General features: G+C 40.8%; 2 protein-coding genes and 1 long non-coding RNA gene across 9 annotated transcripts in view; 2 read left to right on the top strand and 1 right to left on the bottom strand.

The window, feature by feature from the left end:
• Positions 1-152: 152 nt before the first annotated feature.
• LOC123511157 lies at positions 153-5,572 on the top strand. The gene is made up of 4 exons (XM_045266801.1): positions 153-330; positions 1,778-1,873; positions 1,989-2,120; positions 2,908-5,572. The coding sequence occupies exons 1-4, from the start codon at positions 250-252 to the stop codon at positions 2,935-2,937; spliced, it is 339 nt and encodes a 112-aa protein (XP_045122736.1). The 5' UTR covers positions 153-249; the 3' UTR covers positions 2,938-5,572.
• LOC123511158 lies at positions 3,954-7,636 on the bottom strand. The gene is made up of 2 exons (XR_006676691.1): positions 7,484-7,636; positions 3,954-6,681 (listed from the first exon to the last, which is right to left on the bottom strand). It is a non-coding gene; the product is annotated as an uncharacterized LOC123511158 (long non-coding RNA).
• A 6,244-nt stretch (positions 7,637-13,880) lies between these two features.
• Positions 13,881-16,625, top strand: part of LOC123511569 (cytoplasmic polyadenylation element-binding protein 2-like) — a 123,610-nt gene continuing 120,865 nt past the window's right edge. For 2 of the 7 annotated variants that reach the window (XM_045267578.1, XM_045267577.1), the window contains exon 1: positions 13,886-15,326. In XM_045267578.1, coding sequence (XP_045123513.1) covers positions 14,085-15,326 — 1,242 coding nt within the window. In that variant the 5' untranslated portion in view covers positions 13,886-14,084. Of the gene's footprint in view, positions 15,327-16,625 lie in introns of all 7 variants that reach the window. The other 5 variants (XM_045267580.1, XM_045267579.1, XM_045267576.1 and 2 more) reach the window with 4 other exon arrangements.

Raw genomic sequence — 16,625 nt, 5'->3', positions numbered from 1 at the left:
CAAACAGTAATGTAAACTACCACGCGTATTTCATCTTCCTGCCAGTGATTCAATATAAAGGACAAGCAAGAGATAAAAAATAAAATGTTCTTGACGTAAAAATATATGAATTAGACCAAAAATTCATGCTGAACTCCTTAGAAGAATTAACTTTAGAAATGTTTAAGTCGGCTGGTGGCCTTAGAGATAACAGTTTGACCCGCCAGTCGCCACCACAACAAACAGACGCCATATTGTTTGTTTACCGCCATGAGGCTGGACGAGGCCGCTTCTTTCTCTTCTTCCTGCAGGAAGCGGAAAAGAGAGTGCGAAGGATACGATAACAGGGCGGTGAGTAGCAATGGTCAGGGAGGCCGTGTCGACATGCAGCAGGCAGGCGGCGGCACGGGCAGAGGCGCTGTGGGAGTGAACCGAGGCTACCCGCCACAAAGGATGCTGAGCCCCGCGTGCACGCTGACCCCCGGGGCGCCGTGCCGCGCGTCCTGAAGTGCCCTGGGGCTGTCCCGTGTGATGGCTGGCCTGCTGGGTAACCTCTAGCATGCCAACAGAAAGTGGGCGAGGTAGACAGTAACAATTAAGCCATAGCCGGCACACAATGGCGGGGCGGCGGAGCACCGGTGCATGGCCCCCATAGGCCCCCCGCGCTGGCTGCCGCCCTGGGGGTCTGGCATCAGGCTAAAATGGAAGCTGCATTAGCCAGTACTTGTTTTGTGACATGATTGCCTCTCTGTTCTTCATTTGCACTTGTGTTAAGTGGTGGCCTTGAGTAGCCAGACAAAGGCACAGCATCTTATCATGCATTTTTTAGGAAAATTACAGGATTTATGTTTACTGTCGGGCCTTGTTGTGGTATTGTACTTAACATAACATAACATAACATAAATAATAGGATAACAAAGGGCCACCAGGGCCCATCTAGGTTATCCTTTATCAGTCGCACAGCGACCTCGTCATCAGTACTTAAAGATTCACTTACAAGTACACAATATATTATATACTAATTCTAAATATTTGGCCCATTAACAGGGCTAAGTCCTGCAGCGAAATCCTCTACAATTTGTGGTCCCCATACATGGGGATCATGTCTTGTTTAACTGTAGTAAATTTCTTATAAAAACTCATGCAGCACTATACATAATTATAAATCTAATAAATTTAAGTGCTTATCTAATGTTTTTAAACATTGTCAAACTAGTGCTATTTACAACCGTCTCTGGCAATGCATTCCAGAAGTCTACCACCCTATGACTAAAGAAATATTTTCTTATATCTAACCTGCAGCCTTGCTTTCTAATCTTCCTGCCATGATTTGTAGTCCTACTTCCCTCCTCTAAGGTAAAGAAAGATCTCACATCTATGTAGTTTGTATCTGAGAACATTTTAAATAACTCAATCATATCCCCTCTTATACATCTCCTCTCAAATGAAAACATGTTTAATTCCTTTAATCTATCTCTATACTCCAGGCGCTTCAAAGCTGGTATCATCCTAACTTGCTGTTAATCAACTTTTATGTTCGCGGGGCCGGATGTCAATGAGTTGTGTTGATGCTTTTGAAAATCAACACATCATGCCGGAAACAGTTTGGCCTGATTAAGTTTGTTTTGGCCTAGTAGTTGGTTGAGGAAACCAAAATAGACAAAATTTCGCATTTTCAAAAGGTCTGAGACAAATGTGCGTGTTTGGCAAAGGAAGAACCTCTTGTGAAAATTTTTTTTTTGTGTGTGTGTGTGTCTGTTTTCCTCTTTACATTGCTGAGCACAGCCTTGTGTTACAGAAGCGGCCATTAGTCCTGCCCAATGCAGTAGTTGACGTGGATGTGCTTCAGGCAAGGACTCAACCTAACCGCATCTCTTCGTACCCGTACCTTCAGGTGAGTGGTGTTCAGTGATGTGGAGGCAAGCCCTAAGTGAGGCGTGCACACTTCGCGTCAGGAGGAACACCAAATACCTTTACTGAAGCGGTGGTGTTGCTGTCTTTCCCTGCAGGGTGTGAGCCGACGGGTGAACCATGCTGTGAGGTATCCAGTGAATTGCGACCCTGTGGACGGTGTGTCTCCCAACCTTCACGCCATGCAGGTGTACCGTACTGCTTGTGCCCGCTGCCTGCAGGGAGAGCCTGTAAGTAACTTGGTATTTTCTCCAGAACTTGGCTAATAATTTTTTAAAGATAAGTTTAATGAGCTATCTGTAATAACTAGATAGATGATAAAGGACCTTGCTGGGCAGGTATGAAAGCATTCCTCTCACTCGTCCTGTAGTGAGGCTTAAGTTGAAAACCTCAATGTTTACAACAGGAACCATTCTTCAATAGTATAATCATTTGTTGGTTTATTCCTAGAATACCAAGATGAGCTGTATTTATTGGGATTTGATAGGACTGCAAAAGTAAAAATATTCCCTGTTCATGATTATGATAGGTATAGACAACTATTGATGTGTTGAATTATATCACATTCTAACTTGGTCCATAGGCTGTGGTGTTGTGTAAAGCATCATCATGGTTGTCAAGGTCTGGTGGTCTGCAGCTGTGTACATGACAGCTGTCAGGACGAGAAATGACCTATAAAGTTTGAGGGTTTAATAAATAATATAAAACTTTATTTTAGAGAGAATCATTGGCTAAGGATACTGTTTTGACTACACAAGTCTACTGATTTTTCTTACAGAATTGTTTGTTATTTCACAAAGATATGTTTCCTTGCTCTAGATAATCTCTCAAGTGCCACATGTACTACAACATCACACTTAACCCCTTGCCTACTGACCCCTAGGGCTCCATACCTTCTCATTTTCTTATATGTGTGTGTTTGTGTGTGTGTGTATTGACTTTATTTTTTATTTTATTTTATTTCTTTATTATTATTATTTATTTATTTATTTATTTATTTATTTATTTATTTTTTAGGGCCACTTCCGACATATCCTTGAGAAGTAGCTGCCCACATCTTACCATCAGAATCACTTGTACCTGCGCTATGTTAGGACCTTGAGGTGGACCAACAGCAGCACCGAGGGTCACAGGCTGCATCAGAAAGAATAGCATCATCACAGGCAGCAAAGGTTTGGTTCATTGGCAGCCATGATGGAGAGGAGCAGTGGGAGGGCACCACGAGGCTGTCCTGCCCCACCCCCTCCCCTTCTGTTTGTATGACTTTTTCTTTCTCAAGTGATATCATGTTGTATTTGATCATTCATCATTTATTTAAACATTTGCGAAAAACTTTACGATTATTCTGTAGGACTTTGCAGGGAAGCTGCTTTGTCCAGCCATTTATTTGTGTGTGTGGCTGAGCAAGGCAGTGAGGTGGGGCAGTGTGTGTGTGTGTGTGGGTGTGGGTGTTCTTGCAAGTGTGTGTTTGTGTGTGTCTGCTTATAGATGTGTAGGTTATGTAAACCTTTAACAATAGAGGCAGTCACAAAGGCACTGATCAGTTAAGGAAAAAAATGAATTGATAGGGAAAAAAGCAGTGTGTGTAAGTGTTACTTGGATTTGAGCACATTTAGTCACTAGTAGTCACTTCAGAAATGTATGTGTGTATGTATGTAGCATACAGACATGTGCATGTGTACACACTTGCCACCTTTCCCAAGCATGTCCAGAAACAAGGTACAAAATGACAGGACAAAGTAATGACAGGTTTAGAGTTTAGGCAACACTCCCAGGAGCATAGAAAACAAGTGGTAGTTTTGTACAGTTATTCATGACCTGACTGATATTGTTGGGTTTACAAATTTAGTCTCTTCAGTCTGGCAGTTTTAGGAACTTGGAACAGGTGTGCATGTGTTTTTATGCTTCAACAGTAATTGGATGAGATGCCATGCCACCCACCCTCCCCCAACACTCATTAATCAGATTCTCTTGCCCGACTTGCTGCCACCAGTGATGTCAGGCAACTCCCCTTGCATCTCAGTTGGGCAGCTTAGTGTCTTGTGAAGCTTTTCTAGGTCAGGATTTATATAAATTAACCTGTGTGTGTGTGTGTGTGTGTGTGTGTGTGTGTGTGTGTGTGTGTGTGTGTGTGTGTGTGTTTGTGCTGTGCTGTGCTGTATTTATATGAACATCCACAAAGAAAACTGTTTAAATCTTCCAGACAGTTTGAAGGTTTTCACAAGACTAATATCTTAAGGAGTCTTTCACTGAGGGCAAGTAGTTGCCACAATCAGATACAGTAACTTTAGCAAGCATTGTCTTGAATGAGGGAAAGTATCACATGACTGGCACTGACAATTATTAGCATCTGTTTGTCTCTTGTGAAAGAGCCCAAAGATTACATGATAATGATAGTGATTGAATTATTATTAATTATATGTAATATTTGACCTGTAACCTGATCTTGTCTTTAGAACCTGTAGCTCTGAATTCACATGAGGTATAATAATGCTGTCATTGCAATGTGAAAATCCAAGATTTTCTGTAAATGGCATTGGTTTTCATTCTCAGGTTGCAATACAGCATGTGTAGTGAGTGTCAGGTTGAGGAGTAAGAGAGTACATTGGTGTTTTACTTGTCTAGACATGTGAATGTTTTTACACATACTATTTGTCCCTTTGCTATTTAGGAATTCAGGGGCAGAGTTGTGATATGTCCACAAAAATTGTACAGAGGAGCATGTTATGGTCTGAAAGTTTTTGTAAATCTTATCATTGTTGCTTTATTTATTTTTTTTATTTATTTTTTTTATTTGTTTTTTTCTCTCTCCTCTCCAAGGACTATTCTGCCAATTTGTCGAAGGGTAAAACAGAAGGGAAAACATGCACAAATACTCAAAGGTTTGGTGTGTCATGGTAATCTGTGAATCGGAAGACAATACAGTATTATTGTAAACTCCCTTAGATGTTTTGTTCACATAGAAAAAAAACAAAAAACAAGAGTGAATCTTGGACAGTATACAGTGCCTGAAAACATTTGATATCAGCTATAGTACAGGATTTGCCATGCTGAGATGCTTGTGGTCCATGAATGAGTGAAGGTGAAACTGGTGCTTTGTGTGTTGTGCCGTGGCTGCCATTCTGTAGCAGTAGTGGTGTGTGTTGAGGATCACAAAGAAGCAACAGTGACTGGGTTGGGGATGGGACTCCGTAACCACTTGAAAAGTGGGTTGACGTTTAGAACATTGGCCATGCGTGAGGAGACTCAGTGAAATGGGTGTACTTTCTGTATTGGCACTTGTATATTATAGTTTAATTATACACATACACATAATATTATTAAATTAAGCAGTACACACATGGAGATACAAAAATTGTAACATGAAGATACCTCAAGTTCATTTCAAACAACAGATGCAACATTACTTCAATAGATGAACAACTCTCCCCAGATTCAGAATGTACACAGTACATTGTAGTTCTACATGCAAACCAGACTCTGTATCACGATTTGTACATTTCTTACAAGAATATAAGCAATACAAAATCACCTTCCCTTACCCACTCATGGTAGATGTAAGAGATTTAAGTGTTTTGGCTTGTAATCTCCCTTCTACCCTCTCCCGACTAACAAAGCATCCCTCTAATCATCCACACTTCTCACCTCTCAAACTTTTCTCTAATATACCAGTCTACATTCATATTGGTTTTTATTTCCCTTAATAACACCTAAGTTATGGAGGATGTAGCTTTTATTCAGTGATTTCTAGAAAGCCTGTGTTAAGTTTGCTTTTGGTTGTGTGCACATTCATGTATTGCATGTTGCCAAGAAGGTAGGGAGAGAATAATTGTTTACTTCATTAAGAATGGTGATAAATAGTGAGCTGCTTCCATCACTGCCATCATCACGAATTAGTGGCTGGATGGTTGCTGCAGTATTACATTGTGGTGCCACCACACAAGTCAATGAAAGCGAGGAGTGATGACTATCTGAGAACATGGATGTGGATCAGGTGGTTCATTTTGAGCACCTTATTGTTCACAATGGTTCTCGAGCTTTGTCTTGTGACTTCAGAAGTTTTTGTTGGATGTGTACCTATGTATATTATTTGATACTAAATGGAGAGAATGAGGCTGAAGCAGATGTTAACCTCGTGAGTAATGTGCTTCAAAGTTGATGGTTTAGTGTGAGGATTGCAACACAAGTGAATGTTTCTGGCCATTTACTATGTTATATGTAGAGAATTATGTTAATTTTACTTCATGATGTGTATGGTGTACAAAGATGTAGAAAGTGTAGCAATAGGTTGTGTTTGTGGTGAATATACGCCATTCTAAAGGAAGAGGGAGAATGACTTGATAAGAGAAGGTTCACTTTGAGTAGTGAGTGATCTGAGTATGGCAAGGAATTTCGTCATTTGATGCATGCATTTTGTGCAGATGATAATGAAATGTAGTGTTTTGGCCTGAGTGAGAAGAGGGGGAGGAACATTTTTAATTACTTTAATGAAGTATAATAACTTTACATTATGGTTTGAGTGAGAAATAGCTAGGCGACATTGAATTATTTAAGAAATTCAGCAAAAAAAATCACGAATATAGCCTACTAACCAAGATATATACCTTTTAGAAAAACAAAATAGAATTACAGATAAATAAAATGAACTAAAATAAAACTAAGATAACTTACAAAAAAGGTGAACGCGAACTACGCAGATACACAAGTCACAACCAGCAGGAAGACGTGGAGGAAGGAGACAGCTGCTTATTTTGTTTGTCTTGGTGGTTACTGCCATTCTCTCCTTACATCCTGAGGTAAAGACGAGAGAGGGGCTTGAATGTTGGGTGCATCAGCCATACATGCAACAGTTGGCAGAGTGAAGAGTGAACTGTGAAGAGAAATGTGGATGTTGCGATTGTGAAAAAAAACGTGGAGAACAAATGAAACAATGAAGGAAAGCAAAATAGAGCAACAGTAGATTAATTATTTATCTTTGTATCGTAGCGTTGATTGGGACCAGCGTATAGGTCTGAGATTTGGTGTGTCTAACCGATTAACTGTTACCAAGAAGAGTGGAGAGTGGACAGGATGAGATAGTTAAAAATGGCAAAGAATGATCCGGAATTTGTAATAATATATAGATTAAATTATTCTAGAAGAGGAGAGGGAGGATAAGATGAAAAAAGCAGTACATGTAGCTACTGGGTCTAAGGCGTATGATAGAGATAGATGACAAGTAACATTTAATGCGATGCCCTGATTTGAAATACTGTAAATTATTTATGGTACAAAATAAGAATTAATGGAGGGAGACAAAAATGAATTATTTGATTGTGTAACTCAAATGTTGGATGTGTGATGAGAGAAGACAACTGACTGCATGCCTGTAGTAGACAACTTGAGGTATACTGTTACTGTGGCGTTTGAGAGATGTAGTTGGAAATTAGACATACATTCAGGCTTTATCTATCTATCCATTTATTTATCTATTAATATAGCTATTCATTTATCTGTCCATCCATCTATACAAGAACTTCGGGACCGAATGAATCACGGCATTAGTAAATGTCTAAACGAAATCGAAGCTTTAACAGAACGAAAGGCAACGTACCTCACTCCATTTACTGTTGTTCTATGAGTAAGGGCTTCTGTTTTCCAGTTCAGTAGTTGCTTATGAGAAGTGGGAACGTTGACGATCAGTATTAGTTTGATAAGGATTCTGCATCATCTGTGGACATTAAATCCTTGAGAACGGTGGCATTCATCTCCCTACTCCCCCTTGAGAACTGCCGGTGAGAGATGACATAGTAACTCATTTTGCGTCTAAGGTTTCTGTATTAAATCTCTCTCTCTCTCTCTCTCTCTCTCTCTCTCTCTCTCTCTCTCTGTGTGTGTGTGTGTGTAGCAGCAATCACGAAATTTAGACCTTATACCAAAAGTAACACTAATCCAACGCGAACAGACGGTAACAATTTCTTAAACATAAGCTTTCAACAATTTAATCTCAAGCAAATAGTCATATGTGCTGTATAACTTCCACGTACAGCAACAAAGTTTTAAAAGAATTCGCAAGCTCAAGTCTAATATTACCATTATAGTGTTATTGATTGTCTAAACTCCTTCAAGATATCGAAGAACACTTACAACCTATCAATGCTTCGTGTTCTTGTTCTTCCCTACCTATAGTGAAAATCCGTTCTTATTTGTCACCAGGTTACTTTATTATTATTTTTTTAATCATAAGTGTTTTCATGAATTATATACCGTGTTTTTATCATGAATCGTTGCCCATCGAGGTGAAACGGTGAAGAGTGCCACGTCGAAAATATTTGGCGCATGCGGCGTACGTACAGGGAATCACGGACACGGTACCTCGAATATTTTTGTGTACCCTTCATCGATCGTGCCCCGGGAAGTAAGAAAATGGATGTGCGTTAGGTGTTCCTTGTATGTTTCTTGAAGGGAGCGTAGTGGGTTTTATATGAGCACTGAGTGGTTTTGAGTGTTGAAAGCAGAAATGTGTCTTATGGGGATATTTAACTTTCGAATAGCTATTTGTACACGGGAAATAAGGAAATTAATGTGTTTTAGGTGTTTCTTGTGTGTTTCTTGAAGGGATAACGTCTGGGATTTTTATTTGAGATGAGTCAGTGTTGAAAGCAAGTATAACAATGGAAAAAAAATATATATATATATTCTCGCGAGTATTTATGCGCAGTGGAGATATAACAAAATGGGTGTGTTTCAGATATTTCCCGTGTACCTACCTCTTGAACCAACAACAGTAGCATTTGTACGAGTGGTTATTAATATTAACAGCAGAAGCGTATGTTGGGGAAAGATTACTGCTCTTTCTTCTTGAACAGTTTAGCAGTTACAACGGTCTCAAGTTTCGTAAAACATGGGGAAGATGAGATGACAATTCAAATCATTCACTCGATAAACTAGGATAACTCAACAATCAAAGGGCGATTAATGTAGTTACGTCTTTTGCATACAAGAACTGCCACGTGGAGGCCTGGCGGGTTCCTGCAGCTTCTCTTTATGTTTTTTTTTTTTTTTGTATACGGAAGAGGACGAGTAAGAGTGGGGGAGTGTGCACCCTCAGTGTAGGGGTTAGTATTATGTGTTTTATTAATCATAATTACTGGTGGAATCGATGAGGGAGCGAAGCCATCGGAGCCGCATTCTCAAACCTTCCAGCACCTCATCTCGCCATCTCGTCTCACCACCGTGCAGTGGACGTTATTGATCATCAGAAGAGTTTGATAAGAATCATTAGCATTCTAATAAAAGTTTTCTAATATTCTGGAGCAGTGATAGGAAAAATATTTGTGAGAACTAGCTAAATGTATAACCGCTGAAAATGTCTTAACGCGAGTGAAGTTATACGTATTCATATATACCTATTTATTAATTTCCATACTCGATCTAGATAACTTGTAGGGGGGATATATGCACTTAATAACTATACGAATCAGTTCCGTATTGGCATCAATGACATCAAATGCACGATTAGAGGTGAGTTTATTGAATCCAGGGATAATTCAAAGGACACAGAACAAGTAGTTACTACGAGTACTTCAAATATTTCTCTCCTCGCGGGTGTTGAGTGTCTGCTTCAGCTTAGCGTGCATGGATTTGTTTTGAAATCTCACAAACACCATTTTTATAGGTCAAAAAAATTATTAAACCATTTTCTTAATGATTACATGCTATTAAGTGGCAACATATTATCCGTGTTAGAGTATTGCTGACATCATGGAAAAACCCTTCGGAACCACAGCAACGCCTGTTTGCCTGTGAAATGCAATGTAAGGGGTGTGAATCTCAGACTCATATTCTCAAACACTTCTGTGCCTCATCTTCACTATTTCAAGAGGGTTTATTTAAATTTACACAATTTTTTGAAGATGTTTTTACGGTTCTAAAGGCAAATCAACAAAATTTCCAAATTATCAACTGGAGAAACACTCTTGAAAACCCAGACAATCATCTCTGTGGCTTTGGAAAATAGTCGTGGTGAGGTAGCAAAGCGTTTTTTAATACGGACCTCAAAAGCCGAGTTGTGATTCGTACTTAAACTTTGGGTCGTTAGCTCTCTCACCACTACGATCTTCAAAGGCCACAGAGATGATTAGCAGGGTTCTTAAGGATGTCTCTCTCTCTTTTTATTGGTATAGAAAACCTTGCTAATTTCTCATTAAAACCATAAATACACACTTAACCCCTTCAATAATGAGACGCATTTTTACCATAATTTTTGGGTATGATTAAACGATTTTACTTGCATTAAGGAAAGGTCTATGGAGGTAAAAAAATTAATGGCCAGTCTTTACTATTCTAATCACAACATAAATCTTCTGAAGCTGTATAGATTCTCCAAACAGCAACCAGAATGAATATGAAAACGCGTCCTGGTACTGAAGGGGTTAAAGATCTGTGTAATTCCTACTAGAACCTTTTGAAAGATGGGAAGGTACAGCGAAATAGTGTTTCAGAATATGGTAGTTTATGTTAAGAGTGTGTTTGTGTGGTGAAGCTGCTGCAGCCTGTCCCTGTGTGGTGGTCCCAGGCTGACGGTGAATGTGAAGTGCCGCAAGAAGGAAGGTCACCATAACTATAACGTGTGTGTGTGTGTGTGTGTGTGTGTGTTTATCTCAGGAATGAATCATAGCTAGGTCGTTCACTCTCATACCATGAATGTCAGTAATTCGGGTCATATATTATTATTATTATTATTATTATTATTATTATTATTATTATTATTATTATTATTGTTATTATTACTATTATTATTATTACTATTATTACTATTATTATTATTATGATGATGTGTGTGTGTGTATGTCAGTAGGTACTCAAATGAGAATAAGGTAGTACCACAGAGTCATGAGGGTATAGAGTATAACATTAAACTGAGTCGTGATAGTAATTGTTTGAAGAGCACTGCGCCGTATTAATCTGACGACCGACTTTTTTGCGATTCACTGACAAAAATGAATAAATAAATGAATAAATAAATTGAAAAAAAAAAAAATCTGTATAAGAATAATAATAATAATAATAATAATAATAATAATAATAATAATGATTTGAGGACACTTGTGGCGGGTGTAGCAAGTGTTCATTAGTAGTCAATGATCTCTAATGCTCCAACCACCGGGCAGTGTGAATATATACATTTTTTTCTTTTTAACATTGGTAGAAACACGAGCTTAGTCATTTTTCCATGGGTGTTCATAAAGAAATCATTATGTATGTTAATTACCAGTGGTGGGCGCGTAACACATCGGCAGCCTGGAGGTGGTGGCCGCAGTGAATGCTATTGCTGGCTAGTTTGCTCATTTCAAGCTTTTCTTTGACTGTCGAACCAGAAGCTTGTTTATTTATTTTCTTTCTTTTCTTTTTTCCTGTCTATCTATCTATCTGTCTGTCTATCTGTCTTTGTTTAATTTATTCAGAAGAGAGAAGTTCATTACTCATTGTGGGTGGATGGAGGAAAAAAATGTAATTGATAATGTGATCTTTTGGTTTACTGAAGCATAGGTATATATGATTATATAATTCGTGTCTTTCTTTTCTTCGAGGGTTGCGGTAGTAGTAGTAGTAGTAGTAGTAGTAGTAGTAGTAGTAGTAGTAGTAGTAGTAGTAGTAGAAATAGTAGTAGTAGTAGTAGTAGTAAAGAATATTGAAAAATTTATTGCTTTTTGTTTTTGGTTTACCTTATGATAGTAGTAGTAGTAGTAGTAGTAGTAGTAGTAGTAGTAATAATAATAGTAATAGTAGTAATAGTAGTAGTAGTAGTAGTAGTAAAGAATATTGGAAAATTTATTGCTTTTTCTTTTTGGTTTTCCTTATGACAGTAGTAGTAGTAGTAGTAGTAGTAGCAGCAGCAGTAGTGGTAATAGTAGCAGTAGTAGTAGTAGTAGTAGTAGTAGTAGTAGTAGTAGTAGTAGTAGTAGTAGCAGCAGTAGTAGTGAGTTAGTAGTAGTAGTAGTAGTAGTAGTAGTAGTAGTAGTAGTAGTAGTAGTAGTGGCAGCAGCAGCAGCAGTAGTAGTAGTAGTAGTAGTAGTAGTAGTAGTAGTAGTAGCAGTAGTAGTAGTAGTAGTAGCTATAAGGAAAACAACAATTTAACCAGCAATCTCCACATCTCTCGTATCTATAATTGTGTGCCTCTGAACTAATAAAAAAAAAAAAAATTGAGAACCTTGTGAGTTCCCGGAGTGAGGAGGTTAATAATGGTGGTGATGGTAGTGGGTAAACAATGCCTTGTGTGTATATAATATATAGTAACTTCGTATTCTGAACCATTAAGGCCTCTCTTTAGGACGTACTGTGCTCGGAAAACCACACTTATCATTTACTAGGAGTTCATTTGTTTTGTATTGTTAATGTGGATTCTTTGTTTAATCAGAGATTTGTTTGGAAAGGCTTATTTTTCTTTTAGGCAGGTGTTCATAAGTGCCTAATGTTAGTTATGATTCCTAGGTTAACTCCTTCAGTACTGGGACATTTTTACCTTGAGATTTGTGTACGATTAGACCATTTTATTGACATTAGGAAGGGTCTTTGGAAGTTAGATGATTAATGGCCACAGTCTTCACTATTTTAATCCTCCACATGAGTTTCTACAGCTGTATAAAATCATCAAATAGTAAGCTGAATGAATATGGAAACGCGTCATGGTACTCAAAGGGTTAATCAGGGCAATGTTTAGAGAGCCATACATTTAATTAATCATGTGTCGTGTCTTTACATATTGCCAGTGTAGAATCCTTGTTTTAACCATTACGACTATTACCAGGATCATATAAACACCCGACCGGCTGAAGTGTCTTTGGGTGTATGTACTCGAGATAAGCAGATGTGTAAGTGTATGAAAACAGTGTCTCAGTTTACAATAATGTGGGTTTTGTTACAGCAAAGAATGAGTCGGAAGTAATGATCAAAACTGGTGATTAGGTAGCTTGACAGTTGAGGAGGTGGCGAATAAATACTACTAATGCTACTACTACTACTACTTCTGCTACCACCACCACTATTATTGCTGTTATTCTATTTATCATTTCATTTTTACTACTCGTACTATTACTATTACTGAGCTTTTACTTTCTACGCACACAATGTTACATGCGATTTAGATATTGTGAGTGCGTGTGTGGGAGGTGATGGGGGCGAAGGAGGGGGTGGGAGGTCGGTCATATGACGTGTGAGAAAGTGAAGTTGCGAGTTGACTGCCCTCACTCACTAATTTAACGCAGAAATTTTCCTCTTCCTCTCAAACATCCCGCGCTGGCTGCTTTGAAAAATTATCCTTCGCACATTTCATCAATTCCTCTCCCTTGCTGTAACCCGTGCACACTTCAGGGAATGTCAGCCGGGGTGATGAATGTTTCTGGCGATTGATGCGAAATAGGATGAAAAAACACGGAAAACTTCAGTCCTGATTCCCGACTAATGCGCCAGTTACTAGCAGAAAACTCCATCTTTCTTGCCATTATTAAATATCTAATTGAGGAGGCTGGTTGGCTTGAGGAATTCATATGAGTTGGTTATGCTTTATTTTATCGGCTGGATTGTTTATTGTGTGGTAGAAATAGGAAGTTGTTGTGTTAATAAGATAGTGTAATGGGTGTATGGTGGCGGGACAGCCTTGACACCCCCCCGCGGGAGTGTTGTGGCTGGTCAGCTGATGCCGCCACAACAGCTGAACATCGCCACCGGGGTATCGATTTTGTCACATTCGTTATCCCTCACGGCGCATTACAGGGTTTTTAAATAGTTAGGACAAGAATTAAGAAAAGTACAATGTAGTTGCATATATTAGGGTAGAAGTGCCGGTTAACCAGGGGCAGGGAAGTGAAGGAAATGTGCGGCGATCACGGCTTCCTCGCGCTCCACCCCCCACACTATAGTCTTCAGCCCATTTTTCACTACATTTCTGTATGACAAGAAAATATTTTTAACAACTATTTAATAGGAGAGCGGTAATAAAATTAAAATCTGTATATCTAAAAATATAGCGAACAGAAAATGTACAAGTTGAATGTAGAGGAATAGCATCGTCTGCAAGTTCTGCGCATATTCGATATTGTTGGAACACGGCTGGAGGAGTAGCGACCGTGGGGGAGGAGAGGCAGATGTGAGGCTCTGTGCCCGCCCAGCCCCCGACACTGTATATACTACTTCATGAAAACACAAGGTCATACATGGGGGATTTTAAATACAGCAACGCGTCGTCCGTAAGCTCCATAAGTACGGAAACTTACGTCATAAACACGTCCACTACGAGCGTGTTCTACTCCAGTGCAACAGACGGGGGCACCACCTCCACTAGCACCATGCAGGAAGACTGTTTGGTGGAGCAAGGTGGGGGCGTGAAGCCCGGGGGCCTGGCCGCCGGCGGGGTCGAAGGGCCTGACGAACAGCAGCACCAACATCAGCACCACCAGCAGCAGCAGCACACCAATGGCGACGACGACACTAAAACAGGTGTGAAGGGGGAGGCGACGGTACCTCAGGTGGGGGGCAGTGCGCCCGGCACAGTGCCCGGCCCTTTAGGGTCAGGGAATAACCCGGGCCCCTCGGTGCTGGGCCCTCCAGGCTCCGGGGGGGTGCCCTCAGCCGCCGCAGCGGCTGCAGCCGCGGCAGCAGCTGCTGCGGCCGCAGGAGGAGGGCCTGGGTCAGGGGTAGTCGGAGGTCCTGGGGGCGGAGGCGGCTTGGTGGAGCCCGCGGCCCTGCCGGCCTCATTGGCCTCCTCGGTGGCTTCCCTGTGGTCTCCTCCGTCCGTGGAAGACACACTCCTTCACTCTGGGATGCCTGCCATCAACGGCTCCCTGCCATTCCACAGCCTGGGCCCCAGCACCGCCGGGGGTCCCTGCTCCGGAGGTCCGTCCCCACTGTTTAGCACCAACCTGGGGCCACAGCTGGGCCTGGGCCCTGCCGGCCCGCAGAATCCCCCTCAGCGCAGGAACATGCAGCAGGCAGCGCCAAGTTTTCCAGGACAGGCGCGCCCTCAGCCCATGGGTCCTGGACCAGGTCCCCAGGCTCCCTTCCTGCCCAACAAGTACTCCTCATCCTGGTCCTCTGGCCTAGGTTCCCAGGGAAGTGCATGGTCACCAGGGCCCTCTCCACAGGGTAATTCCCCTGGGGGTCCAGGAGGAGGGCCAGGAGCAGCACCTGGGGCAGCTCCAGGAGCACCCTCGCTACCTGGGATGAGCTCTTGGTCTACAAGGGGCAGGGGCGGAATGAACCCCTTGGGCCATAACCTCGGGGGCATGTCCTCAGTGCCCCGCAAGAACACCAATCTGCCCAACAATTCCTCCATGGTGATGAACAAGTTCAGGCGCTCCACCAGCTACCCAGGCAAGGGGCCTTTTCCCCAGCCCCCAGCCTTTGAGATCACCGGCGTGGATGAAGGAGGCTTCCCTCGTGACCTGCTCCAGTTCCCGGTAAGAGATCTTGAAAACCTGTTTATTACTGTCTTATTTTGCTTAATTTCTATCTCCAGTCTTGTCTCTTTTCATCCCAAGATGTCTTGATACATCCTCCTTCCTTATTTTGTACCTCTAGTATCTTCCTTTCTCTCCCTCATTGAGCTCCTTTCTGTCGTCTCTGAGCTCCTTTCTGTTCCTTATTGAGGTCCTTTCCCTTGACTAGCATAAGATGATAACATTTCCATATGTGCCACTTCTTGATGTTTTTCCGCATCTACTGTGATGAGTGGATTGGATCTGGTTGGGTATGGGTGGGACGAGTCTGTAATAGTGTGTGACGGGTGAACCAGCTTTGCTTTTGGGCCATACTATAAAAATTGCTGGATATGCTGTGCAACTCATCCTTACGTAAGATGATGGTGCTCGTGCTTGAGAATGTACCTTGGTAGACGCCATGTTTCAGCCACTCATCAATAGGGGTATACAAATAGCATCTAGACACCTATATGTAGCAGGGTTGCTTAAAATACTTAAGTAGAAGATGGGGATTATCATAGCAGGAGGAGGTGTACTAGTGCTGATGGTGATGATGGCATCAATGGTGAGATTGATAGCAGTAGTGGTAAGCAGTTGAGGCACTTGATATGTTTAACTCAATAAGTAAACGCTAGGCTCAATCTTGGATCTAGACGCTATTTTTTAACTATAGCTGGGTTTTGATAGTCAGAATTGTAGAAATTTTTTTTATAAGATTTTTGACAGTCAGGCAAAAAAGATCAAATGCTGCTAATCATGTGGACTCTTCTCTCTTATGGGCTGAAAAATGGTACTAGCAAGAGATATTTGTGGAGAATTAATATTTTTTTTAGGTTCCTCCAGAATTTTTATCTTTTTCTAGGATCTTTCAGAATTGTGTGTATGAACTAACTGGAGGTTACTTCACATGCTGTTATTCTAGGGAGTCAAAGATTTAGATTTTTATTTTATTTATTTTATTTTTTTCTATATGTAATACATGAGCTGTGTGCATCTTAGTGTGATGGCACAGCTTCCCACATGCCATGAGTGTCTGCTGGTGATGTGGTGTTCCATCAGTGAGGTGTGAAGACGGGTCTGTTGTGTGGCTGTGGAGTGTAAGGTTTGGTCAGGATGTAGCACCTCCCAATACCACGAACAATATGGTGGTGATGAGTCACATACACATAAACTTGTGAGAATTGATATTAGTAACTATTCTTTTTTTAGCACATTAATTTTGACATGTTAAAGTGTGAAACACAACCATCATGTGTAATTAATTGTTCAGAGAGAGAG

This window comes from Portunus trituberculatus, chromosome 31 (assembly GCF_017591435.1).
Source record: "Portunus trituberculatus isolate SZX2019 chromosome 31, ASM1759143v1, whole genome shotgun sequence".
In the NCBI taxonomy this organism is placed as follows: domain Eukaryota; kingdom Metazoa; phylum Arthropoda; class Malacostraca; order Decapoda; family Portunidae; genus Portunus; species Portunus trituberculatus.
The sequence above is the reverse complement of the archived record's forward strand: the minus strand, read 5'-3'. Positions and strand labels throughout refer to the sequence as shown.